The sequence below is a fragment of the Mytilus trossulus genome, chromosome 3 (genome assembly GCF_036588685.1).
Source record: "Mytilus trossulus isolate FHL-02 chromosome 3, PNRI_Mtr1.1.1.hap1, whole genome shotgun sequence".
Taxonomy (NCBI): domain Eukaryota; kingdom Metazoa; phylum Mollusca; class Bivalvia; order Mytilida; family Mytilidae; genus Mytilus; species Mytilus trossulus.
The window spans coordinates 16,867,668-16,895,594 of NC_086375.1; the positions used below are offsets into that span (position 1 = coordinate 16,867,668).

The 27,927-nt window shown below is 30.6% G+C and overlaps 1 protein-coding gene across 3 annotated transcripts in view; it reads left to right on the top strand.

Moving 5' to 3' along the window:
- LOC134710270 (filamin-B-like) overlaps positions 1 to 27,927 on the top strand; it is a 57,390-nt gene that overhangs the window by 23,520 nt on the left and 5,943 nt on the right. Inside the window, exons 14-32 of one of the 3 annotated variants that reach the window (XM_063570555.1) lie at positions 91 to 231; positions 1,249 to 1,425; positions 2,205 to 2,354; positions 3,862 to 3,942; positions 4,777 to 4,914; positions 5,714 to 5,881; positions 6,730 to 6,879; positions 8,859 to 8,945; positions 9,970 to 10,107; positions 10,419 to 10,592; positions 10,923 to 11,072; positions 11,392 to 11,613; positions 12,396 to 12,569; positions 13,084 to 13,308; positions 14,029 to 14,112; positions 16,591 to 16,728; positions 18,039 to 18,218; positions 25,807 to 25,950; positions 26,895 to 27,017. In XM_063570555.1, the coding sequence (XP_063426625.1) occupies positions 91 to 231; positions 1,249 to 1,425; positions 2,205 to 2,354; positions 3,862 to 3,942; positions 4,777 to 4,914; positions 5,714 to 5,881; positions 6,730 to 6,879; positions 8,859 to 8,945; positions 9,970 to 10,107; positions 10,419 to 10,592; positions 10,923 to 11,072; positions 11,392 to 11,613; positions 12,396 to 12,569; positions 13,084 to 13,308; positions 14,029 to 14,112; positions 16,591 to 16,728; positions 18,039 to 18,218; positions 25,807 to 25,950; positions 26,895 to 27,017 (2,844 nt within the window). The remainder of the gene's footprint in view (positions 1 to 90; positions 232 to 1,248; positions 1,426 to 2,204; positions 2,355 to 3,861; positions 3,943 to 4,776; positions 4,915 to 5,713; positions 5,882 to 6,729; positions 6,880 to 8,858; positions 8,946 to 9,969; positions 10,108 to 10,418; positions 10,593 to 10,922; positions 11,073 to 11,391; positions 11,614 to 12,395; positions 12,570 to 13,083; positions 13,309 to 14,028; positions 14,113 to 16,590; positions 16,729 to 18,038; positions 18,219 to 25,806; positions 25,951 to 26,894; positions 27,018 to 27,927) is intronic. The other 2 variants (XM_063570556.1, XM_063570557.1) reach the window with 2 other exon arrangements.

The window sequence follows — 27,927 nt, forward strand, 5'->3', positions numbered from 1 at the left end:
TTTGTTATTGCAAAGGTAACGAACTAAGCTTTATTTTTGTGTAGTCTTTTTATTTGTTTTTAATAAAAAAAAATTCTTTTTGTTCTTTAGGTGAACATAAAATTGATGTTTTTCATGGTGGCCATCCAATTCAAAGTGGACCATTCAAAGCTAAAGTGTACAGTTCTGATGGTATTATTGTTTCAAATGTGCCTCATGTGTGTATGTATGGAAATCCAGTTAAATTCAATAGTAAGTTTATTTCCATAACTAAAAAATATGTAAAAAATATTAAACATTTTTGGGTTGTAGATTAAAAAAATTATTCAGAAACACTTTATATTGAAAGTATTTAGTAAAAGTGTCAGAAATTAATCATTTGGAACCCATTCTGTTGATAGATATAAGCATTGACATGAAAGAAAGAGAGTCCAAAAAGTAGTCTTGACAAGTTGGTATATGTTTCTAAACTGCCATACACATTTATGTCCAACATTTATATTTTTTATGCCCCTGTTGTAGGGGAGCACAAAAGTTTTGACCTTGTCCGTCTCTGTGTACTTTTCATATATTAACATAATTTTGTCCCAATACAAGACAAGTGAGCAGTGTTGGCAGCATTTACATTGCCAATATTTGTTGAATATGTAACACAAGCAACACATGTGTCTGTGTTAACAGTTCCTTTATAGCAACACATGTGTCTCTATTAACAGTTCCTTAATAGCAACACATGTGTCTGTGTTAACAGTTCCTTAATAGCAACACATGTGTCTGTGTTAACAGTTCCTTAATAGCAACACATGTGTCTATGTTAATAGTTCCTTAATAGCAACACATGTGTCTGTGTTAATGGTTCCTTAATAACAACATGTGTGTTGTGTACATATGTTGAAAGTTCCTTAATAGTAAAACATGTGCATGTGTTAACAGTTCCTTTATAGCAACACATACCAGTATACCAGTGTTAACAGTTTCATAATAGCAACACATGTGTCTATGTTAACAGTTCCTTAATACAAGTGTAGCAACACATGTGTCTGTATTAAAAGTTCCTTAATAAAACATGTGTGCATATGTTAAAAGTTCCTTAATAACAAAACATGTGCATGTGTTAACAGTTCATGAATAGCAACATGTTAGATTGTTAACAGTTCCTTAATAGCAACACATGTGCATATGTTAAAAGTTCCTCAATAGCAACACTTGTGCCATGTGCCAGTGTTAATATTTCTTTAATATGGTTTTGATGTCTTAATTTAATTGCAGTAAATGCTGAAAAGGCAGGACCAGGAAACATAGAAATAATGATCAATAGTGGGACTATACCTTGTCAAGTACAGACCCTCAATGAACATGAGGACAAATATTTTGAAGCATCATTTATACCAGAAGGTCCAAAGCCTCATTTAGTAGAGTTGAAGTTCAATAAAAAAGAAGTTATAGGTAAATTAGAAGCTTTTTTTAGACAAAATGAATGAAAGGAGATGAAAATATAAAAAAGAAGATATGGTATGATTGCCAATGAGACAACTATCCACAAAAGACCAAAATGACACAAACATTAACAACTATAGGTCACCGTAGGGCCTTCAACAATGAGCAAAGCCCATACTGCATAGTCAGCTATAAAAGACCCCGATAAGACAATGTAAAACAATTCAAACGAGAAAACTAATGGCCTCATTTATGTAAAAAATTAACGAAAAACAAATATGTAACACATAAACAAACGACAATCACTGAATTACAGGCTCCTGACTTGGGACAGGCACATACATAAATAATGTGGCGGTGATAAACATATAAGCGGGAATAAATCAACTTTTAAAAGACAGACCTATCAACAGAATAACAAATATTTTAATCAGTGAATTATAAAGACAGTTTTCTGTAAGATAATTTACATCAAAAAGAATTACTTGCAATCAATGAAAAATACACTTTGGGGTTATAAACTAACTACTATCAAGACGAATAATGTAAGTAAATACTGAAAAAAAAAGTCCTAATTAAATTTGGTAGCAATGTTTTTTTCAATAAATTGTCCAAAGGTTAAGAGAAAAACAATTTGAAAAGACTCCTCAAAGCTCAGCAAGTTGTTTAATATAATTATTTTTGACCATGATTTGTTGTTGAGAAACAAAATTGTAATTCATGTACATCATTTTGGGTTTGTTTGTTTATTTTAAAGATTGGCCAATATATTTGTTGTTCTATTTCAGGAAGTCCATGGACTGTAGCAGTAATAGATCCTGGGAGTTTCAGTGTCACTGGAGATGGATTATATTTATGTCACACAAATAAAAAAGCTAGCTTTAATATCAATAACAAGGGGGAGATAAATCAATCTTTTTTGCATATTAAAATATCAGGTAAAAAGGTGGAAAGATGTAGACATGAACTCATGCATACATACGGTTCTTAGCAAACACAATTCTCTTGAAATACTAAGTTATTCATTCAAACTACCTGTAAATTTTAAGACCCTTTTTGCTTGGATAGGTGACCATGTGTTTATGCTATACATTTTTCCCCCTAAACATTGAAATCAGTGTTTCTGAAGAAAGATATCATGGTTCATCTGTGTCATTGAGTTGTCATCTCCTTAGTGTATTGGTCAAGTACACAGTCATCATCCTTTGGTTTTGTTGTCTACGAATATAGATCCTTGTGTGAACAGTGTATAACTTGCATTTTTTTATACACTTTCAAAATTAATTTCTTGATATTTAATGCATGAAATTACATGTTAAAAAAATGTGGGTACTGAATCTTTATGTTAGGTAGTGATTTGGTCCAGTTAGAAAAGGTCAAATTTTAGTATGTCTGAAGCTGTCAAACTGAATTTTAGACCCCCTTATCACATTTAATATTTTGAATTAGAGCTGGTAGAAGTTTCTATAATTTTGATATTATTTGTCCCACTAGTAGTACACTACACTGTAAAAATCTTTTTAAGAAAGACCAGGTGTGATTTTTTTTATTTGAATTCATTGTCTAAAAGAAATGCACTATGAAATAACTGTGTTCTTGGGCCTATTGTATCATTACACTCTAGGAAAGTGTTTTTTTATTAACAGCAAATACAGGATGATATTTGGATTTTCATAAACTACTTGGTCATTACTTTTCTCGATCTTTATGTGAAATTTTTACAATCATTATTGGTTCCTCAAGAAGTCTTTATTCTTACCTCCTATCCTTTTGGTTGTTTGTTAGCCTACAGATTTTAACTTATGGGGATGAAATATGTAAATCTGTGATTATATTTTTGAGTTACTGCCCCTTGAAGGAGAAATACACACAATCAAGTTATTGTCAAAATATTTCCATAATTCATTTTGATAATATCTAGACATTATGCAAATGAAATAGGATTTATAGATTTTATTTGTCAATACAGTTTTAAGTTTTACTCTTAAATACATGTACTAGTTTTAAATGTTCTATTTTCTTTGTCTTTTTTGTCTACTGTCTTTGCTTATTGTGATGCAACGATGAATCCCAATTTCTTGAAAAAAGTAATTCAATATTCTTCATCAAATCTTATGCTGAAAGCTACAAAGATCAATTAGATTTTTATAAAGGTCAAAGTGTTATTATAAATGAAAATGATGTTGTATGTAATGAAGAATTATAAATTATGTTTTAAATAAATAAAATGAAAGACTAAAATGTGTTCCATTCAGTTATTATTTTGTTTGTATAACCTTGCACTATTAGTTTTAGCTAATTGCACAAACTAACGTGTGTTTTAACATCGTGTATATTAGACTGAGATATTAGATAGAATTTGCAAATGATTTTTGCTATTAGACTAGGCTTTGTTAAATGAGTGAACTTGACAAAACATTCTAAGATGATATTTATTCTTTTCAGCACCAAGTAAAAGAACTGTTCCATACAACATCAGAAGGTCAAAAGAGGGACATGTTGTAGAATACATTCCTACAGAAGTTGGTAGGTAGTTGGAGACAAATCGGAGACATTTCTTGCTAGGGGGAATTTCTTGCCTGTAAAGTTGCAATTCTTGCCATTACATCTGTTCCTCAATGCATCATCAGTGATTTGAGATATATAATATCATCAGAAATATTTAGAGAATAGCATATTACTGTAAATTCAGAAATTATTGCGAGGTGTTTATTATTGTGAAAAATGCGACAGTCGACAGAGTTGAAAATGTAATAATTTAAACTCGCATTTTGAAATATTTATTATGCATGTAACAAGATATATCTCAAGTAATAAATAAAATCACATTTAAGTCTAAAATGACAAAATCGCAATAATAAATGCACGCAATAATTTCTGAAATTACAGTATACAAAAATGACCTAAGACAATGTTTTAAATAAAGTTTTATGAAACACATCAGATCTTTTTTTGAGAATGGCTTCTTAGTGAAAGTACTGTTGTAAGTAGGATGCTCCTATTATAATTGTCTCAGCCCAATTAAGAAAGACAAAAACTAAAACATTATTAATCTATAGATCTGTATACTTTTTGATGCTGATTCAAAATTTTGTTTTTGAGTTTTTTGTATAAAAAAAAGGAGGTTTTCACATGTTGCACTGTATCTCAGAAACTATTTATTATTATTGCATAAAACTTCACACATAAGAAGAAGGGCGTATCATGTGCTTGTGGGGCAGCTGTTTATTTTAATTGTAGCTGTTAACCATATTTAATAGCTTCTGAGTATGCTCACATATTGCCATGAAAGGATATTTTGAAGAAAGAAATGAATTTTGATTTTAACATGTGTGAAAATAAATATTTTTGTAATTTAAGGTGATCACAGAATAGAGATAAAGTATGGTGATAGTGAGATTGAAGGCAGTCCATTTACAGCTAAGGCTTATGATACACATGCTATCAGGGTATCAAGGTTTGGTGATACACTGGTGGGCAAATCAGTAGATTTTACAAGTAAGATAATACATGGTTTATGATCAAAGTTTATCTAATATTTGAAGGAAACATCATAAAAGGAAGCTTCTTATTTCTAGTGGATTCTTCAATGTATGTGGGATACTAATTTTTGTGGATTAAATGGCTACCAAATAAACCAGGAATTAAATTTTTTCAACGTGTACTACATGCTGGTAATCAGACTTGAGTAAAACAACAAAATCAAACATCCAGGAAAAATCTTGTCCTCATCCTTGAAAATAAAGACTAGTACAATTATTTTAATCAGTTGTGTGGTCATATTTGGAAATAACCCTACATTTATTTTAATTCTTGGATTCATTTTAATTCTTATGATTTAATTATATCAGACTTTGGTTTATTAATAATTTTTAATGAGCAAAAAATTAAAACAGGCAATTTTAACAGTGTTTAAAAAAGACAGAACAAGGAACACTTTTTCAACAGAAAGTTGACTATTATTTGAAAATTACACTTATTTGAAAAAAGTCGATATCGTATGATTGCCAATGAGACAACTTTCCATAAAAGACCAATTGACAAAAAAATGTTGGTTACTGTAAACATACTTAAATAATTAATGTAGCCAAAGTAAATATATATATATATGAAAGAGGGTAGGAGGGGTCCTGATCCTAGGCTTAAAAACACAAAATCCTGAGGTACCAAATCCTTTCAGAATTCCTGTATTCTGAAAGGGTCAATCCCAAAATCCAGAGCTTAAAAACACTTGATCCGAAGTCCTGATAAAGGTCCTACCCCTCATATATGATATGTCAACCTTTTCTATTTATAGTTGATGTAACCAGTGCAGGAGAAGGTCAGTTAGAAATTATGGTCAACAATGGAAATCTTCCTAACACAGTGGAAATGGAGAATGCTGGAGTTTATAAGATAGCCTTTATACCAGAACAAGCAGGGAAACAGTATGTGGATATAAATTTCAACAGGGAACCATTACCAGGTAACTTTTATTGAAGAAGGCAATAGTTAAATGTGTCGTTTTTTATGCCCCACCTACGATAGTAGAGGGGCATTATGTTTTCTGGTCTGTGCCTCCGTTCGTTCGTTCGTCCGTCCGTCTGAACGTCTATCTGTGCATCCGTTCGCTTCAGGTTAAAGTTTTTGGTCAAGGTAGTTTTGGGAGAAGTTGAAGTCCGATCAACTTGAAACTTAGTACACATGTTCCCCATGATATGATCTTTCTAATTTTAATGCCAAATTATAGTTTTGACCCCAATTTCATGGTCCACTGAATATAGAAAATGATAGTGCGAAGTTCAGTTTAAAGTTTTTGGTCAAGGTAGATTTTGATGAAGTTAAAGTTACATCAACTTGAAACTTAGTACACATGTTCCCTATGATACGATCTTTCTAATTATAATTCCAAATTATAATTTTGACCCCAATTTCACGGTCCACTGAACATAGAAAATGATAGTGCGAGTGGGGCATCCGTGTACTATGGACACAATCTTGTTTCATAATCATAAATTTTCCTTTTCCACCCCTTTGTTTAGATTTTTCATCAAGCAGCATGACTTACAGAAGGGATTTTATTCTTCAAGTAGAGTGAGAATATGATATCTATTGTCTTTCTAACTCAACTTGGATGAATTTGTATCCGGGAAACTCATCCTTTTCTGAACTATATAAATAATTTTTAAGCTTCACAATTTTTAAATTACTTTTGAAAATGTAAACAATGCTATGTGTATTTTTTTGGCTAATGGAACATTTTTCAGTTGTGGTTGTCAAATGAAATATTGTACATCTATGAATTATCTCCCCTTTTTATCTTTTAAAATCCAGATTCACCATTCACCTGCATGGCATTAGATGTGACTGGTGCCCTTGTCAGAGGACTGAAGAGTGTGTTACCAACAGACAAAGCCTCAACCTTTACCATACAGTCAGAAGGTGTAGGATCATTAGAAGCTGCAGTTGATGTACAGATATACAGTAAGTAGTCTGCTGGGGAATAAGTAAGAAACAAAACCAACATGGTTTCTGGTCCAGAAAGGCAGCAATATAATAAGTAATTCCAGATGCTGAAATTATTTGGCAATTTTGGAATAAAAAATCATGATAGAATCTACAATATACCTTGGAAATAAGAAACCATTAAATTCTTTGTTTAAAATGATTATTTGGAAATTATGGTACACTGTTCAGTATAAGAGCAAAGAATAGTTTCTAATCTCAAAATAGATTTTACTCATCCTATATATGGTAAGTATGGAAATGAACAGACCCAGGTTACACTATTGTCGGACCTTCAATGTACAAAAGAAGGGATATCTTAATTTGTGTTTGTAGTATATATCCCCTATTAATCTACCCCATGTATATTGATTAAGACCATATTAACTCAGTGTTTGTGAAAACATATATTGATATTCAAATTTTACTAATACTTTTTACAAAGCTGCTTGTTTCAGGTATTGCATTTTATTAACAATTTTTTTTTTTAGATTTTCAGATTTTTCAGCATGGGTGTATGTGGCATGACAACAATAAACAGATTTATTGAAGTAGCTTATGAAAAGGTTATTAATTGCATAGCTAGGAATGAAAGAGAAAATTCTTAACTGCACGAAAACAAAATAATTTCAAAAATCTTTAAGCTAAATTGAAGCTTTTAGTTGACTTTCTCTCAGTAACCTCTGTTTGCCAAATTTAAATAGTTTATCTTGTGTTTTCCTTTTACTCTGAAAAAATGTTACTTTTTAATTTATCTTTAATTGATTGTTATTATTTTGTAAAATAGATATACTATTTAGATGTGTGTTTGCTCTCAACATAAAATATGTAAGCTCTGTGATTTGACAAAATAATAAAATTACAAAACCATTGTTTTCACAAAAGATAACTGAAAACTATAACTTACAAAGTGATCATTGATCAATTTTCACAGACCTCTTTTTCACTTTGCTTTGCTAGATATGCAGTTTTAACTTTTTATGTCCATTTTTGTGTCCCTGGTGCTAGTTAGATACTTTGTTTATTTGTTTATTATATATTTTTTTTTTTAATATTTCCTCCTATTGAACTTTCAGATTCGTTAATTAGTACTGTTGGTGGAGTTATCATATTTGTTTATCATGTTATCCCAGTAGTAGAATTTTACATTATTAAGAAATTTATTGTAAAAGCATGAATTTTTGGTAGTAGATGCATGTTTTTTTGAGATTCTCAAGAATTGCTAGAATTAGTATTACTGTTTGCCGATATTAAACATTTTGCTTTGATTTGGTGAATTTTTGCATGAAGTAGCTTGGGAAGATATGCATGCCAGAAGTTTGAAGGATGAAATAGATAACTTAAGATGGTGAGTACATAATTAACATAAAAATTCATTGTAACGATTTCGATAAAACAATGAAAATCAAAGTTTTAACAATTTAGATTGTTCATTTAAGGAATGACTAATATTTTTTCTGTCTATGAAGAAATAACATAAAAAATGTGGTGCACACTGAATAATGCGCTTATTTGGTAATTTAACAGTGTGTACCATATTTTTTATGTTATTTCCAATAGACTGACAAAATATTAGAGTTATTTCTTATAATTTAATTCTAAAATCCATTTTAAACTGGTGTAAATCATGAAAAAACGTTGATGACTTCATGGTCACATGACAAAGTTGTGTCTATGATATGATAAAAAAAAAAAACATTGTCAGGCAATCAGAAGACGCATTTCATCCAAAATTAAATTATTGCTTAATTCATTTGGTGAAATTATAATTTTGATGTGTAGGAAACTGAAAACTGATTTAGAAATATTTTATGTGCTACAAGATGATTTGACAGTGTCTGGAACTTAATAGTGTCAAATTTAAGAAATTTTGAATAAATCATAGTAGAAGAAGATAACTTATATGTATAAATAAGATCTGAAACTAACTATTGCAGTTTTTTGTAAATTTATTATAGGTCCCTCTGGGAAAAAGATGTTAGTAAAAAAATCACATGACAATTCAGAGAAGGAACTGTTGGTAGAATTTGAACCAAGAGAAGTTGGTAAGGTTATTTCTTGCTTTAAGCTTTAGTATTACTAACTTACAACCTTTTGTTTATGTATCCCCCCTCCAATGTTTTGCTGGGAAATAAAGAGGTCAATTTATGGTCTTAAACAATAGACATGTGCTTTAAAATTATGTCAAGTCATATTGCCTTGTGTCAAAAACAAGTTTGTTCTTATCTTATCATTAGATTTTAGTTTTTCTCAGCAAACCACTTAATGCTATGTATTATTTTTTAATAGAACACATCTTTGAGTAGATCATAACTCATTTGGTAAGTTGATTCAAAGCTACATTCAAGTTTTAGTTGATTGCATTTAAAAAGTGTGACAAATTAGAGGGGGAGTCTGAGGGGATCTGATCCCAAAATCCTGACCTTAGGAACAAGAAATTCTGAGGTCCAGAATTTAAAGAAATTTAAATCTCAACATCCTGAAAAAAGAATTCACAGATCCCGAAAGGGTCAATAGTTTAAAAGCACCTGATTCCGACGTCCGGAAAAAAAGGTCCTGCCGCCCCTCAAGATACATACAGGGGTACACTGGCTTATCAACTTGTTTGTCATCACATTCAAACTTTAAATTGTTCTGGACTCATAAAAATCTCTCTGGTCTCACCATTTTCAAAACTTTTTTCAAAGATTGAAATATTCTATATGTTAACTAAATACACATCATTTTATAGCAAAGTTTAATAATAATTTGAATTAAATGTTATTTCATTGCTTTATTGCTTTTTGGAGACTAAAATAATAAATTGGATTGCAATAAATACTTCTTCTTTCTGTTTGACTTGCCATAGCCAAAAATTACGAGTCCCTGGACTCAGATCCAAATACCCGTAGTGAGTACAAGCACAGAAAAAATACATCAAAATGCAAAGGAACAGCCCTTTTATTGCTATTCTTTATTGAGTTTATTCACAATTTATTTCCACAAGTTTTCTTTTAATTTTCCCCCTCCAAGATGAAATCTTGTATTTATCATAAATAATATGTATACATATATATATACATATTTTAGGTGAATACCAAATAGACTTGAAAGTTGGGGATCATCATATAATGGAAAGTCCATACACATTTAAAACATTTGGCCCTTCAGAAGTGGAGGTGACATTGGTGGATAGATGTTTTACTAAAGAGGAATGCACCTTACATGGTATGTAAAGTGAACAAAAAGAAATAGTTTTCTATTCAATTTTAATCCTTGGTTAGCTTATTGTAGCCTTCACATAATGGTTTCCAGTAAAATTCATTCATATTTAAACCAATTTTTGCAACTGGTCAATTAATTTATTTGTTATTCTGTGTAAATTTGTAACTGCTTATAAAGATGTTTATTCTTCTGAGAATGAAAATTTCATATATATGGAAACATCCTGATATAGAAAAAAAAAAAATACATATTAAATGTTACAAAAAATATAAAACAAAAATATTTTTATTATTACTTTGGATGTATTTGAATAGTGGATGCAAGTAAGGCAGGTGAAGGGATGTTGCAAGTAATAATTCTGGCAGATGGCACCACTGTTGACCATGACCTGATAACTAAAGAGGATGGAATGTATGATATAACCTTCACCCCAGAGTTGTCAGTCAGACATCGTGTCCACCTTACATTCAACGAGGAATATGTGCCAGGTATATTTTAGATAGTTTCACCTGACTTTCGTGATAAAACATTACTACAGAAAAATGAGCTTAAAAAAATAAGACAAATGACACTGAATATTAAGCACTGGATTCTTGTAAATTGTCTTGGACCAGCTAGTTGTTCCCAAAATATTCCTGGTTGAAAGAATACCATTATTGAATCTTGATGATTCAAGCTGGAATTATTCACCCATGAGCCTAATTTTGCAAGTTTAAGATATTGATAGTCTGTATATCCTCACATAGTTGTATTAGAGACTATGCAAACTTTAAAGATGAAAACTATATAACATAATGCATAATTCACTTGTATTACAGGTAGCCCATTTTGGATAGAATGTGCAGATGAAACTGAGTTTGTTTTGAAACAATTTAAACAAACTCAGTTCGTGGCATGTTATAAAGATTGTGGATTTACCCTTGAAGGAACAAGTGGCCTGGTGGAGGAAGTTTCAGCTGATATAAGAGGTAAGACTTTTTTACAGGTTCATCTTGAAAACTAAAGAAAATTTGGAGTAAAAGCAAATAATGAACTTGAAAAGAAAGGAATTTGTTAAGTTATGGCATATCTTGATCTCATTCAGAACAATAGTTAATACTTGAATAAAATAGATGTTTGTTACATTTAAAAAAAAAAAAAAAAAAGTAGTCAATCAGCCTTTGTCAGCTCTATGAACTTCTGCCTACCAATTTAAAAACAAGATAAAAGGGAGATAATTCATATCTGAAAAAAATATTTGTTTATAAACCATTTTCAGTTTATAATTGTTGTTAAAATATATTTTAGGTCCATCAGGAAAAGAATATGATGCAAGGGTTCGTGAGAACAGTCCAGGAATGTATAGTTTAGAATGGTGTCCTACAGAGATAGGGGATCACTTAGCAACCATATACCTTGGTCGTCATGTAGCTCAGGGATTTCCTCAAATCGTCAAAGTCTATGATGCTGACAAAGTTGTTGCCACCATCAGAAGTCATGGCTATGTTGGAGAACTTTATAAACTTAATTGTGAGTTTATAGTTTATATTTTAGAATTAAGAGGGTATGTTATTTTCCTGTTAATTCATAAATTATTGTAAGCATCTAATATTGCTTTTGTTGATCAGTGATTGGTAAATCCTAAAATAGTTCGTGCATTTTTTGGAAATTTTACATATAGCAAATGTGAACAAAATTTAAAATCAAATTTTGATTAATTTTTATGCTATCCTTAATACATTTGAAATGATAAAAACAGTTCTAGTAAGATGCTGCATTAAATAGTTGAGGAGTCAGTCGAGATTTTTACAGCTTTTAGATATCATTTAGTCTTTCACTTGAAATAACACTTTGATAACATATCATTTAGTCTTTCACTTGAAATAACACTTTGATAACAAAGGTTTCCATTTCCAATAGCATTAAGATTATATACCACATCTTCCATAATATGTCACAGACCAAATAAACTGTCCTATGTGGGTGTAGATTTTGAAAGTAACTGGTATCTATAAGTTACAATGGTAGATTACAAAACTGACACACTTCATGATTTTTACTATTTATTCAGATGTTATAAAGGTTTTCAATATACTAAGCTATAAAATATAGATTAAATTATAATGATAGCTTTAGAATAATTATTTTAAAAGCCATCGATTCTAGACTACACATATGTCTGTGTATTTAAATTCATTTCTACACTAAGATATACTATAGAAAGACTCTAGTTTTAATTTTTACAAGTTTCTATTTAAAAAAAGCTTTATAATATTGTCCACAGTGAAGTTGAAATGGTTCCTCTCTTTTAGTTGATGTGAGCGAATCAGGCGAAGGAGCATTAGAGGTCATAGTGGAATGTGAAGGGGAGACAATTCCAGTTTCAATTCATCAAACACAGATAGGAATGCTAGCAGCAGAATTTACACCACAAACTGGAAAAGATCACATGATTTATGCTAAATTCAATGGAGATAATGTTCCAGGTACTTCAATTTGACCTTTTATGTAAAATATTTTAAAAGAAACAAATAGGCACAGGCTAATAAGAATGAGAATCAGAGAGAAAACCATATTTTGAACAAGAATTGACAGAAATCCACACCATTCAAAGATGAACAAAACAAATCTCATAATATTTACATTACACAATCACAGTGTCAAATTGAATAATATAATAGTGCTCAATTTGTTTCATAAATAATTTGTATTCTTTGATTCGGTTTCATCATGCAACCTTTAATTGACACAGATCTTTAAGGGTGAAATATTTTATCACTATTTTCTGTCTTTTTAAACTTATTGCTCTGTGTTTTGAAGTTTGAGTGGTTTTACATTTTATATATCAGAGTTGATCCAAGGACCATTTTTTTCTATCAATTTTTATTTAAAAAACTATATCTGGAATGCTTTTGATACATTTCTGGACACTGAATCTGATAAACATATGAATGCAACCTCTGTTTATAAGATTACTAATACAAAGTCTTTATTTTACAGGATCACCATTCACCATTGAAGTCATTGACAGGAACTGTTCTCAAATTGACGGGAACTCATCCCTAATGGTTAAGCAGACTTCCTCTCTAGTTCAGAGCTCTTCCCATAATCCTGTGTATGTTACCATGGAGAAGCACCTGATGATGATCCACCAATCACAGTGGTTCTTATTACAGTCCTTGTTACCTTATATGGATCCTGAACATCTTCAAGTTGTCATTATAGGTTTAAAGAATCCCTTGCTTATATTTATTAAAACATCTGATATTTTGTATAAACCTGTATATTGATTATATAGTGTTTTTGTTGATAGATGAGTTGATTTTGTTATAGTATTTTTTCAGTGGAACTATATTATTTTAACAACTATGTCAGTTATATATGAAATAATATAAAATTAAGGAGTATCTACCTTGTTTCAGGGAGACAACTCTTTTAAATCAGTATTGTGTTTGTAATAGGTAATTTCATCAATGCTTTTTTAAATGAATGATAGTCTCAGATCTCATCTCCCACTGTTCAGGGACTTTGGTTCAGTGTGATCTTGTAAAGCAGGAGGTATTGTACTGATATACCTGCAGGATGACCTTGTAAGGCAGGAGGTATTTACTGATATATCAGCAGATTTCTAATAATGAGTTATGAAATATTTTTTTCAGCAGCTGTGTAGTGTTTTATTTTTAGATTTTAGGTGGAAACCTTTCTTGACAGGCCAGCCTTATTTGTGTTGGATCATTGAAGTTAAATATTCAACAACAGAATCAAACTTGCTTTCAAAATATAGAATACAGATTTTTGTTTAAAACTTTTATGCAGGTTTATTGATAATAGATTATATCAGCAGAGAAAGCAAAGAAGGTCTTTTTTAAAAAAGATTGATAGAGTTAAATATTTTAGACATTATATTTTCATGTTTTAATTCATCACTATTCTTTTGTTTTGTAGCTGAAAATGGTGACAAAATGCCTTCTCGTCTATCAACAAATATTGATGGTACAATGAAAGTGGAATGGACTCCAGTTATGGCAGGTACATACAATATTAAAATTTCTGAACTTAGGATGGGATTTTAAGGTGTTTTTAACAATGAAAAGCAGAAAATTATAATTTTGAATTTGGTTTTAAGTAGAGTTGTCAAATCGTTCACTTTTGCCTAACCGGTTACTTGGATAATCGTTCGACCGATTAACCGGTTAACCGGTAGTTTAAGTTGATGTTTGAAGACCTTATCAATAGTATCCTACACATATATATAAGAAGATGTGGTATGAGTGCCAATGTGAGTACCTTCAATCCAAGTCATACATGTACATTTACGTTTTTATTATACAATGAATTTAAGTTTGTCCTTTGGTATTATAAGGCTTGTCTGTGAAGATTCCTGTCGAAGTTTGACTTTTAATAATCAAATACACGGTATCAAATGGCGTTTGTACTAACTTCAGAATGAATAATAAAAAAAAAACTTCTTGATATCGTAGAATTGAATAAGTCTGAAACCGATGATTCTTTCATTTTCTCTTGTTGTCTCCGAAAATAATGTGGAGTGTTTTAATTTGAATTGGTTAATCCTGATACTCGTACCATCAAGTAAACATTGATTACATTCACGTTGGTTTGATTTTTATAGTTTTTGAGTTAGCATTTCATTTAAGGTATGACAAAGACTTGCCTGACTTAGATTGCACATTCAGATGTAGGTCTACACAATATTGGATCAAAAATAAAATAATGAAGTATATCGTAAAATTTAATAGTTTTACTTATTTGAAGTTACTGTTAAAAAAACATGTAACTAATTATGTTTCCTTAAGATCTTGCCCCGAGCTGAGAGACAAGTTCTAATTAATTTTATATTTTAGGATAAACAATAGCAATCAATATACTGGACAAATGAGCCGTAAAATTAATTACCACGACGACAATTTTTAAAGAAAACATAACTATTTAATAATTTAAATACAAATATATATCAAATCTATTAAATTTGAAAAAAAGTCCGGTTAACCGGTTAATGTTTTTGGTATTCGGTATTCAGTCGTTCGAACCGTTAACCGGTTAACCAGTTAACTGTTGACAACACTAGTTTTAAGATATTTAAATTTCTTTGCTATAATTCAAGAATTTTTCTGTTTTGTTCAATGAATATCTTAGCATACATGTGAACCTCCCGACGGGAGTACAAAACTCCCGTTTTCAGGGGTCTCCTCCCGTCCTCCCGTTCAGGAGAAAAAACTCCCGTGTATGAAATTTTTCATGAATGAAAATTTTCAGACGCCATATTTGATAATTTCTTACTACTGTACGGGTGTAATTGACACCTGTGTTAAATTTTACCTGTACATCAAAGAAGATGTATAATTATATGGCTTCACTTGACAGCTTGGGTGTCAAACATACAGGTAATCAACGATGTTCACCTCTGGCTAACTGCCGTTGTGTTATAAAAACGATGTGTATTGGGAATATTGAAATACTTTTTTGTTACTTCCCTTTGTTTTATCCTGTTTTCAGTTATTTTGCTTTTAAAAATGTAAATTGTAAAAAGACTATAAATGATTAATATTTTAATCAAATAATCATAAAAGGATGTTGATTAAATAAATTTAAATGTTTTGGGACAAATAAAAAAATATAAATTTCTAAATTATTTTAGCAATCTAGACCTCCTTTCAAGGATTAAATTAAAGTTTATATTATAAATCTGTTTATCTCATAAATTTTATATTGGAATATATACAATATGTACATTTAGAAAAGTTTAGAAAAGTTCTAGTCAGTTTAATTCCTATTTAAACCATGGGACTGAGAATTGTAGAATTTAGGATAGTATAAGTTTAATTGTGTAACCTAAAAAAAGAGCAAAATATTTTACACTGCATAAGTCTTTTTAAGTGTACAAACATGACCTTCATACTGCTTAAAAGCCATGCAGTACTAGCTAGTGTTAGTGTATGTTATTTTTTTAATTAATTTATGATGTTGCAAATATACATGTAGAGCTTATTTCTTTCTTATTTGTCTTATTTGTCTATACATTTACCAATGATAAGGAGATGGAGACATGAATAAAAATCTATACAGATAAGATAAATAAATATAATGATTTATTTGCAAGCAGTGAACAATCATTCATCAAAAACAAAACAAAACAAGAAACAGATTCTTCTTAATATTTTATTTTATTCAAATATATTGAAGGCAATAAGGGTTGGGTACTATAAACATATTACAATTTGATGGAAATTTGAAGAAAAAACACAATTTCTACATCATACTGTTACATTTATGACAAAATTTATGTCGATAAAAAACCTCCTGATCTGAGTCCTAATCTCCTGACCAAAATTTCACAATCTCCTGATCTGAGTTTCACAGTCCATCACATGTATGTCTTAGCACCAGTTAAATTTTACTGAAACCTTATGTTTGAAAGTTAAAATGGATTTAAAGCATAAAACAACAGTTATTTTAATACCAATGCAAGCTTTTTTTTTCCTTACACAGGTCAACATAGAGTGGAGATTTACTTTGGAGGACAACCAATAGAAGGCAGTCCATACTATGTAGATGTGTTTGATGTAGCCAGTATTCGTGTCTCCAGATTTAATCAGCGAGGGGTTGGAGAACCTGCTAGTTTTGATGGTGAGTTTGGTTATACATTCAATTATGAGGTTAACTCCTCTTACTTTTTGCAGACAAGTTTATATCAGGGGCAAGGTGTTACTAGTGTCATCACTCTTGATTTTATTATTTTATACATGTACTGCAATTCATCAATTTTGAAATTTCCCAATTTATCTTGCCTTTGAAATTTCCAAATTTATCTTGCCTTTGAAATTTCCAAATTTATCTTGCCTTTGAAATTTCCAAATTTATCTTGCCTTTGAAATTTGAAACATAAATTGCAATGTTGTGACAAAAACTGGTTGAAATGGACATATATGATGTAGTTTTTAGTAAAATCAAGCCAATTTCATTCTCAAAAAGATGTTTTACCAACAGTAACATCATTGTATAAGATATATTGTAGCAAGATATTTATTTATTAACAAATCTCACTTAAAATGAGGCTACTTTGGCAGGTTTTTGTTGCAGTTATATGTTAAAGATGTCTTGCACAAAAAATTGATTAAAGTTAAAACTAATAAACATTGAAATTTAACAGAATTAATTCTAATGTACCATGGAAGGATGTTATTTGATAGATATATTTTACCTTTAATTTCATATTTAAGTGGCCAAAAAAATTGGGCTTAACTTATTTATAACTCCTTTCACCTTTGATATTTTTGCTAGCTTTGATCCATCGACAAACATGGCCAAAATTTGACTTATATCTCAAAAACTAAAGCTTTTAGAGCAAATCTGACTTGACGTAAAATTGATGAATTGGTCAAGATCTATCGGCCCTGAAATTTTAGACAAATCGAACAACCCATTGTTGGGTTGCTGCCACTAATTTGGTAGTTTTAAGGAAATTTTGCAGTTTTTTATCTTGAATATTATTATAGATAGATATAAACTGTAAACAGCAATAATGTTCAGCAAAGTAAGATCTACAAAAAGTACATAATACCATATTTGTCAATTGACCCCTTAAGGAGTTATTGCCCTTTAACGACAATTTTACACAATGTTCATCAAGTTTGCTAACATTTAAAAATCTTCTCCTCTGAAATACAGGTGAGGGATTCAGGCTCTTGTTTTACTGGTTTATCTAGAAACAGAATTCCAACATGACACATTATATAGGTATAGGAAGATATGGTGTGAACATTATATAAAAAAGAAGATGTGGTATGATTGACAATGAGACAACTATCCACAAAAGACCAAAATGACACAAATATTAACAACTATAGGTCACCGTACGGCCTTCAACAATGAGCAATTATGTTCATTTGGTTGTTACAACCAGAAAATTTCTAATCTTCAAACTGTTTTACTTTTAGTGGACCTTTCTCAAGCTAGCAGACATGATTACGATGTCATTATAAAAAGTCCATCAGGTCGTACAGTGGACCACAGCATTACAACAGAGGACCGAGAATGGACCAAGAACATAGCTTATATCCCAGATGAATCAGGACCTTATTCAATCTATGTTAGCTATGCTGGTTATGAATTACCTGGTGAGTAGTCAGTTTTTATGCCCCATATATAGGCATTATGTTTTTTGGTCTGTGTGTAAGATCCATCTGTCAGTCCCGCTTCTGGTTAAAGTTTTTGGTCAAGGTAGTTTTTGATGAAGTTGAAGTTGTATCAACTTTAAAGTGATATAATCTTTCTAATATTAATGCCAAATTAGAGTTTGGACGACAATTTTATGTTCACTGAACATAGAAAGCGATAGTGTGATTGGGGCATCCATGTACTATAGACATTTTCTTGTTTAATGGTATAAGTTATATTTAGTACTATATTTTGTATTTATTCCAATATAATCTCTTTCTTAAATATCCCATAATTTCATTAATCTAAATATGTCCTCTTTTTCTTGAATAGGAAATTTTCATGCTGAATTGGACAAAACAGCAACTTCTTGTATAGCTAAAACACCTCTATTACATATTTATACCCCCGCTTTAAAAAAGGGGGGGTATACTGTTTTACCTCTGTCTGTCCGTCCGTCAGTCCGTCAGTTTGTCAGTCAGTCCGTCCCATAAAACTTTCGTCATATTTTTATCAGGAACTACACATCCACCCTTTCTGTAATTTGGTATCAACATTTATATATGTCAGCCATACCGTGGCATGCGTTTTCAAATTCATCACTTGACAACTTCCTGTTAACCGAAACACTTGTATGATTTTACACATGATAGCCAAGTTGAAAATTTTCGTCACATTTTTCTCAGGAACAACAATACAAGGATTTCTGAAATTTGGTTTCAGGATTTATATAAGTCAGCTATGCTGTGTGATGCATTTTCAGATTCATCACTCGACAACTTCCTGTTTACCGAACACTTGTATGATTTACACATGACAGCCAAGTTGAAAATTTCGTCACATTTTTCTCAGGAACTACAATACAAGGATTTCTGAAATTTGTTTTCAGGATTTATATAAGTCAGCTATACCGTGTGATGGGTTTTCAGATTCATCACTCGACAACTTCCTGTTTACCGAACACTTGTATGATTTACACATGATAGCCAAGTTGAAAATTTTCGTCACATTTTTCTCAGGAACTACAATACAAGGATTTCTGAAATTTGGTTTCAGGATTTATATAAGTCAGCTATACCGTGTGATGTGTTTTCAGATTCATCACTCGACAACTTCCTGTTTACCGAACACTTGCATATTTTTACACTATTTATATTATCCACTTGCGGCGGGGGTATCATCAGTGAGCAGTAGCTCACAGTTTCACTTGTTTATACTTTAAAATATTTGGTTTTCCAAAAATTGCCTCTTTCTCAGCCATGAAAAAAACAAAAAATGTTGAGGCTAAGTACCAGTATTTCAAATTGTATAACTGGGAAAAAAGAAGTTGATGAAAGATAATAAATTTTGTATTGCTTTAAATACTGCAAAACACTTTTACTCATTGAGTTCCAGTCTTCATGAGTTTTATGCTGGTTTGAAACCATTCAATACCCAGCAAATGACATATCCTCCAATGATTTTCCAGCACAAAGTGTCCTTGTGCAAGTACAAATAATAAACCCAAGTTTAAAAAGAAAAATAAACCTGTAAAGCTACTGTGATAATAGTAGAAAGAGCACACCACTGAAAATAAGAATTCTTTAGAAGGGAATTTGTTTTTCAAACAAAAAATTAACTCACATGAAAATGAAATAAATAGTAGCCACCAATTCAGATATTGATTGGAGCTTTTCAGATTTTTCAGAATTGTGAAATCTATAGCAGACTAAGTCTCCTTCTTGAATGGGAAGTTAAATACGTTTTGTTGGAGAAAAAACAAATTCCAAAATTTATGTTTCTTTCATCATAATATGACTAAAATAAGAGACCATACTAAGAGAGTTGTGGATGTATGCTTCTGTTTTCAGAAATACATATTTGTATGTTTTGAGTAGTTATATAAAGTCAGCAGTGTTCTGCATGTTTTTTTTGACAACTGTTTGCAAAGATTGAGAGTCTCTAGAAAAGGGGACATGTTTGGTAGATACAATATTTTTTGCAATAGGTTGCTTATTAACCCTTCAAAGAGTTATTAAGGATTTCATCCATGGAGAGAGTGTGATACTCTCCTGACACTATGCATCAGATATAACATTCCCATTTTAACTAGATGTGGCTGCACATCTTAACATACGGCATGGCCTAACAGACACTATATCAGTATGTGTATTGCTGTCAAATAGCAGGAATCCAGGTGAGGGTATTGTTGTACCCTGATCAATTCTTAAGGTGGTACCCAACACTACAGGGAGATAACTCTGTAAAGTCAATGATACGTTTTAATTACGTTGTGTTGTAAAGGGAATAATAAGCTTCTCGAAGATCAAAATTGGTGTTTGTTAAACTGCTATATAACCAGTGTAATTTTTCTGACAAAATGGTTGGTTCAAATTTTTAGAAATTTTTATATTACTGTTAAAGGGTCAAATTAAATACTTTGTCAAAATTTTATCCAAATTAAACGAGCCACATTGATTTTAGTGAAAGTGTTAGGTACCACCTTAAGGTCACTATTTATCTGAAATGTGTCAACTTGGTATTAAATCCATAAAGTATAAAGGAGTAAAGGATTTGTTGAATAGAAAAATTAGCCAACCCCAAAAAACATGTGCTACCAAAGTTTGGATATACAACTTCATGTATGCAAATTATGGTCAACAGCCAAGGTTGGATCAATTTTTAAAAAAATTGTAAAATAGTGTTATATTTAGTTTTTTTACTGAAGTGTGATGCAATCATTTGTTTCAGATGTTATCATCTGTCAGACTGAATACAATTTTACATGCGGTTCATTGAACTGGACATGTGCATGGTATAAACATGTATAAGCATAGTGACAATATAAAACTAAACAATTACTTTTTGTATTTAGTACTAGGAAACAAAAAAATTACTTAGAATATTTATCGGGTGTTAATGTCTTTTTATGAAAGAATCTGTCAAAACAAAATATATATACCTTCAAAGTTTAGTCATTTTATTCTTCTAACAAGGTTGTAAGAAAAAAATCACCTTTAACTTTTATGCTTTGTTAGTTTATCGGTTCAGAATTTTTTTACTTCAGGTTCTCGTTTAGGTTAAGTTTAAAGTGTCACAGTTATTTACATAATATTTTAAAGAATGCTTAATAATCCCAATAATATATGGAAGAATTTAATTGATACACACTCCTAAAAACATCATAGAATCTGGGGGTTTCATGTTTGTAAAATAAGAGTTCATGAAAGAACTTTTAAACAGTCTTGTATATTGCTATGCATTATCCAACCTCAGGTTAATTTCAGTTCAAACAAACTTGTTTACTTTTGATGATACCTATAAAAACTCATAAAAGGAATTCTTGTCCCCCATTTAGCAAGTCAACAATTCATTTGTTTACATTCTGTTAATCTCTTTAAATTTGATGCCGAATAATACAAAAATCGTTCAAGCAGATTAATAAAATCTATCCTAATATAACCTGATTATATTTTTGAAAAGTTTATCACAAATTAAAATGCCTTATAATTTATTATGATAATGGTATCATGCTGTGATACACAATGAAAAGAATTAACACAACAAACTCTCAGTTTGTACATTACTGACCAGTAAACATGGCAGAGTGCCAGTTGACCTTTGTGACATTTTCATGTTGGTCACCAAATTAATAAACAAAACTTTACTTTAAAAGTTCTGGAAGTTGTTGTCAATATGTTGAGACTCAATATTTATTTTAGAGAAACTAGAGACTACTAAAATGAAAATAAAAAGATATTTTTTTTTTTAATGTTAAAATTCTTGAAATAAACATATTGAGTTATCTCCCATATTTGCAGGCATTTTAACACAGCTTCATTATAAATCAATATATCACATGTTCATTGACATTTTCATGTTATAATTAAAATGTTCATTGATTTTGATTCTTTTGAAAAACAATTGAAAAAATGTCTGAAAAAGTTTTGGCTCTATAATGATTTTTCTCCTAGATAAGCCTCTGATATATTTTTGTGGTAGGATGAGAAGGAAAAAATTTTCAAATCTCATTCTGAAACAACCCACAAAGATTTAAGTCCTTCTGTAAAAGTCAAATACCTGTAACTTGATTATAGATTGTATAGCAATATTTAATAGATTTTTTAAGTCCCTCAGCTCGTGTAGCCAGGAGTCCAGATGAAAAAATAAAAAAATGAGATTGAATAATCCCTCTGCACAAGGACTTAAATACGTCCTTGCTCTGCACAAATGGTTACTGATATAATTTACCAGTGAGGAGGCCCTAAATCTTCCCCTCACTCATATTCATTCTACTTAGTAAAAAATTCTCCCAAATCAGATGCTATATATTTTGATTAGGTTGTCATTTATTATTTAGCATCTAATAACTAGCTATAAAGATTTGATGCATGCAAATGTCTCCAAAACTTTGACAGGAAACTCCTCTCCAAAAGAATAAACTTAAATGTTAAATGCTAAATTTATTTTTGATAATAATTATATAATCAAGGTCAACACGATTAGGAACTGACTTTAAAATTCAAATAAAATGGTCAAGTGTAAAAACCTTGGAACAAGGATTATGTATGCCCTTAGGCTATAACAGAGCTTGAACTTTAAATGTTAAGTTAAATCTTTGAATCAAATGTGGGTGTTTTAAAATGCAAACAATTTTCTTCTATAGAAGGATTGAATAAACATGCTGAGTGTACAATTGTGATGAATAAGATAGCCTTATGAAAGTTGTCGTTAGTTAGTGTACATGATTAAATCACAGATTATAAAGCGGAAATTTTAAATTTTGAATTTGTGAAGAAAAGACAGTTAAATAACAAAATAAAAAGTATTTAAATTTCATATTTTATAATGCAAAAGGACTTTTGTATTCACTGGAATTAATGATTAAAGGAATATGATCAGTTGTTGACGCTGAGTGATTTGGACACAGGTTTGGACACAGGTTTTAAGTAATTGATCGGGCTTTACTTGAAGAGACAGTATTTATCACAATACATATCTGAAATCAAATATTTATAATTGGATGATTGATTGATTATAGATAGCCGACCTTTAAAAAATAGCAGCACATTTATAAACTGGTTTGAAAAGTGATATAGTATTTCAGATCAATTATTTGAGGGAGAAATATTAATTTCCTGCTGAATGTATGTCAACATGACGAAGGTGAAGATTTTTTTATGTAGTCTTGCGTAATTTGAGGAAAAGAAGTTGAGGAAAGAATACAGAAATGTAAACTCTGGGATATATTATAACCATGTGATTTTCTGATAGATTAAAACAGTTGTGCTTTATTTACCTATATAATGTGGATATAAAGACATAGTTGTGATAAACTATTTTACTGTGGATTAGGATAAAGACAAAATTCTTGTAAATACATGGTTGCAAATTGTTTGAAAAGATATGGGATCTATAAACTCTCCTAAGGCAGTTTATTAGTGCATTGGTATGTCCTATAGAAACTAGACATTATGTTGTAAAACTGCAGGGTAAGTTAAATTGTCAAAGATGGATGTAGAATCTGCAAAAACTGACACTGAAAAATCTGTCATTGACAGTGAAGTGACAGTTTCTGACAACATGGCTGTTACTGACAGTTCTGATATTCCTACAATTATTCCTGCACCACCCTTGCCATTCCATTTAATGCTGAAGGATAATGTGTCAATAACTACTGACAGTGTGACAGTGGATGACAATGTGTCAGTAACTACTGGAATATCTGCTATTGACAATGTAAAAATAGTGTCAGAAAAAAGTGGATTACTGGATGAATTACGTGGTGCTATTAAAGACAAATATATCAATTTTGATTCTGATGGTGAAACTTATTCAGATGCTGAAGACGATAAAAAATTACCATTGACTGAAAAAGTGGATAATTCAGAAGAAAAAGATGAGAATGAAATTTCTGGCAAAAGTAAAGAAGAAATATTGAAAAGGATTTCTTCAATTGGTGTTTCAATCGCACCGATTCCAAAACCAATATTTTTCAAAACTTCTATAAAAAAGGATCCTGGGTCAAAATTGCAGGATGAGTTAGTGAAGGAACTTGAGACAGTGTTAATGAGTCGAGATGGTGCTAATATCAAAGAAATCAAAAACAATCAAAACAAAACTTCATATAAGCCAGTCAAAAAACCTCAGTCTGTCAGAAAAATGTTCGACAGCAACGTTCTGGCAAACCTTGAAAATCATTTCTTAAATCGAACAATGCAAAAGAAAATCGAAAAAGAAAGACCAAGTGTAAAAGAAATGTTGTCACCGGTAGAAAGTTTTCATGAGAAAGCAAAGCCAACAGACAGTTCTCATGAGAAACCAAAATTTTTAAAGAATACGAGTGTTGCCTCAAAACTGCATGATAAGTCTATAAAAAGATCAAATCTGTCGCGACAAAATAGTTTTGAGAGCTATACAGCTTCCACATTGGAATATTCATTTCCAAAATTAAAACAACAATGGATAAAGAAAGATAACAAATATTCTAGTCATAAACCAAGTGTTCAAAATAACATTTCTAAGCAATCAAATGATAGTGTGTTTCAGTATGGACTAAGAAATGGTGTCATGTACACTGCCAATGTCAAGGTTATAAATGATGAAGAAATGTATTCTACTGTTATCAGCATTAGTGGTAAGAATCTGAGATGGGGACAAATACAAATATTGTGATCAAACGAATAAAATTTTACTCTGATGGTGCTAAATCACTGTAGAAAATTTGTGCTTGAAACACCAACTCCAGTATTTTGATTGGTTGAATTCTGAGTCTGAGAACTGCAAGTTCTTAAGACCACTAGGCTATAGGGATTTAACATGCTTTTCTATTCATTAAAGAAATAAAAAAAAGTGTTTACATTTGAAATATCCCTCTAGATCTAACAATTTGTTCTGATCAATGCATAGAATTTCATTATATTTATTGGGATACATGCATAAGTTTACCATGCTTTTTAACTGTTTAAAATTTTTCCAGTTATTCAAATGATTTTACCATATTGTAATGATAATAATCAATGGTGCATAATTTAACAGCAGCTGTCTACTTTTATATGAAGTAAATGTGTCAACACCTGCTTTAAATGGTAGGATCTGAGCAGGTTTTATTGAGTTTTGCATGTTTTTATAGCATGCTGTCCTAGAGCATATTAACTGCCATCTTTTGTCTTTTGTTTTGAATTTTTTAGCTGGACATCAAAAATACCTTGGTAAATTGAGTCATTAAAATTCCTCAGTAAAAGGTTTTGACATAACCTTTGCCTTTGTGCATTGTGGTCAATTTACAAAACGGGTTGTCCTAGGGGCATGGACAGATGTTGTGTCTGATATTGTTAAAATTGTCTAAATCTCATTAGAAGTTTTTGAGATAATATTAAAACTGGTTGTATTTGTGACAGGTCTACTTGATCATAATGATATCTGGTAATATTTTTTAAGTGTCTATTTTATTTCCTTTTTCACCATTTTGTTAGATTGATTCTAAATTGAATTTTTCTATTGAGTATGATTCAATGTTCATTCAGGTAAGGATGAAGAAGCAATAAAGTTTGTTTAACTATTTCACAGGGTGTCCCTACATACAGAATATCGATGATGGTGGATTGCCTACAGCTACCGGTGATGGACTTTATTCAGGAGAAGAAAATAAAAATGCTTCATTTAGTGTTGATGTGGGTAATAGAGTTGGTGACTTGGGCGTTAAAGTAGAAGGTAAAAATTATTTTTCACACTTTTTTAACCTAAAATTTGTGATTCATGCTGCAATATTATGCTTAAACATTGTATTTAATCAATTTCAATGGCTGTTTTATTATATTGTATTTTAAAAGAAAAATACTTTTTAATTTATTGATTGTTTGTTGATGCTTATCAGCTTTCATTCGTGTATAATCAAGACAAGAACATCTTAAAATAAATTGATGATGTTGTATACAGTTTTTTGCCTGAATTAACCAACATAACATTAATTTTTGTCAAAGATTATGATTTGAATATACTAATTCAATAGCTGTAAGAATAGGAAATTTTGCACTAAATTAAGTGTGCATTATGCATGTTTTAGGAATAACCTTTATGAGGTATGTTCAAGATCAAAAATTTGTAGAGCAAAATACAAATTGGCAGCTTATCCAAACCAAAACAACGGGTTAAAAAAAGAACAACCAATACATTGTACTGTCTAATGCCAATATTGTATGAGTTAGTTAGAAGAGGAAATAATGATAGATTCATCTTTTATGTGGTTATTTCGTGTATGATATAGAGGTTTATAATTAAGGAAACATTATATAATTATTCACATTGTCCTGAGCAGAACATTATTTTCTACGTGTAAAAAATTACCTGCTTTTGTTAAAGACATTTCACTATATGTCTGAACCTATTCAAATGACAAGAACTCCATGTTTAATTACTGTAAACTATTTTTAACTGCACTACTTACAGGCATTTTTGCACTAGTGCAATAGAGAGGAATTTAATATCCCATTATTATTTACTTATGTCCAGCAGGAAATATTTGCTCTGAAGAAAAAAAATAAGTAAACACAGTTCTAAAGCTTCCAAAAATGTGTATGCCATAATGTTATCTAATTTTTGTACTCTTATTATAATTTGTCAAGAATTATTGAAAAACTTTGAAATTACTGTTACAGGTCCAAATTCAATTGCCAAAACAACACTTGAGCAAAAGGAGGGTAGATACATTGTATCTTATGTACCAGTAGAAGTTGGAGTGTTTACACTGGTTGTGACATGGAATGGTAAAGATATACCAGGTGGGTAACAGGGTCAAACATGTACATATATCAACATAGACAATTTAGATATAAACCATTAAGATAGAACCTATAATTTCATAGGTATAGGAATTAAGATGTGGTATAAGTGCCAATGAGACAACTCTCCATCAAAGTCACAATTCATAAAAGTAAACCATTGTAGGTCAAGGTACTAGGTTCACACCAAATATCAATGCAAAAATCATAAATTTTTCATAAAAACAAACTTTTAAAAACTTTCATCAGATATCTTTCTTTGCCTTGATGTAAAGGTTTGATTACCAGTAACCATATTTATGTTTTGTTATACATTGTACCATCAAAACAAAAACATTTCCTACGATAATCTGTGCGCTTGTAATAATTCTTTTGTCTATGAAACAGACTATGAATAACAATTCATTTTATTTTTCCTGGAAATTTAATTCATATTTGCTTTGGTGATATGAAAAGATGAATGAAAAAAACATGTTTTTTTATATTTTTTAAAGATAAAGAATAGAGGGAAAGGAGAGACAATTTTGTATTATCTCTGTTCCCTAAAGAAGTTTTTTTAGAGATAGATAATATAAGTTTCTTATTATTCTTTACAAGGGGAGATAACAATTAATTATTTTACATTATTTAATTTTTTTAGCTGATTCAGGATGACATGTTTTCATGTTATTTAAAATGAAACTTTCTCTTTGATTTTATAAAACTTTATTATTTTGTAACAGAGGTATAAAAAAAAGGAGAATCAGATTATAATAAGTATAAGAAGATGTGGTATGAGTGCCAATGAGACAACTCTCCATTCAATTAATAATTTATAAAAGTAAACCAGTATAGGTTTAGGCCTGCATCACGGAGCTTTGGATCTCTCACTGAACAGCAAGCTTTAAAGGGCCCCAAAAATTACTACTGT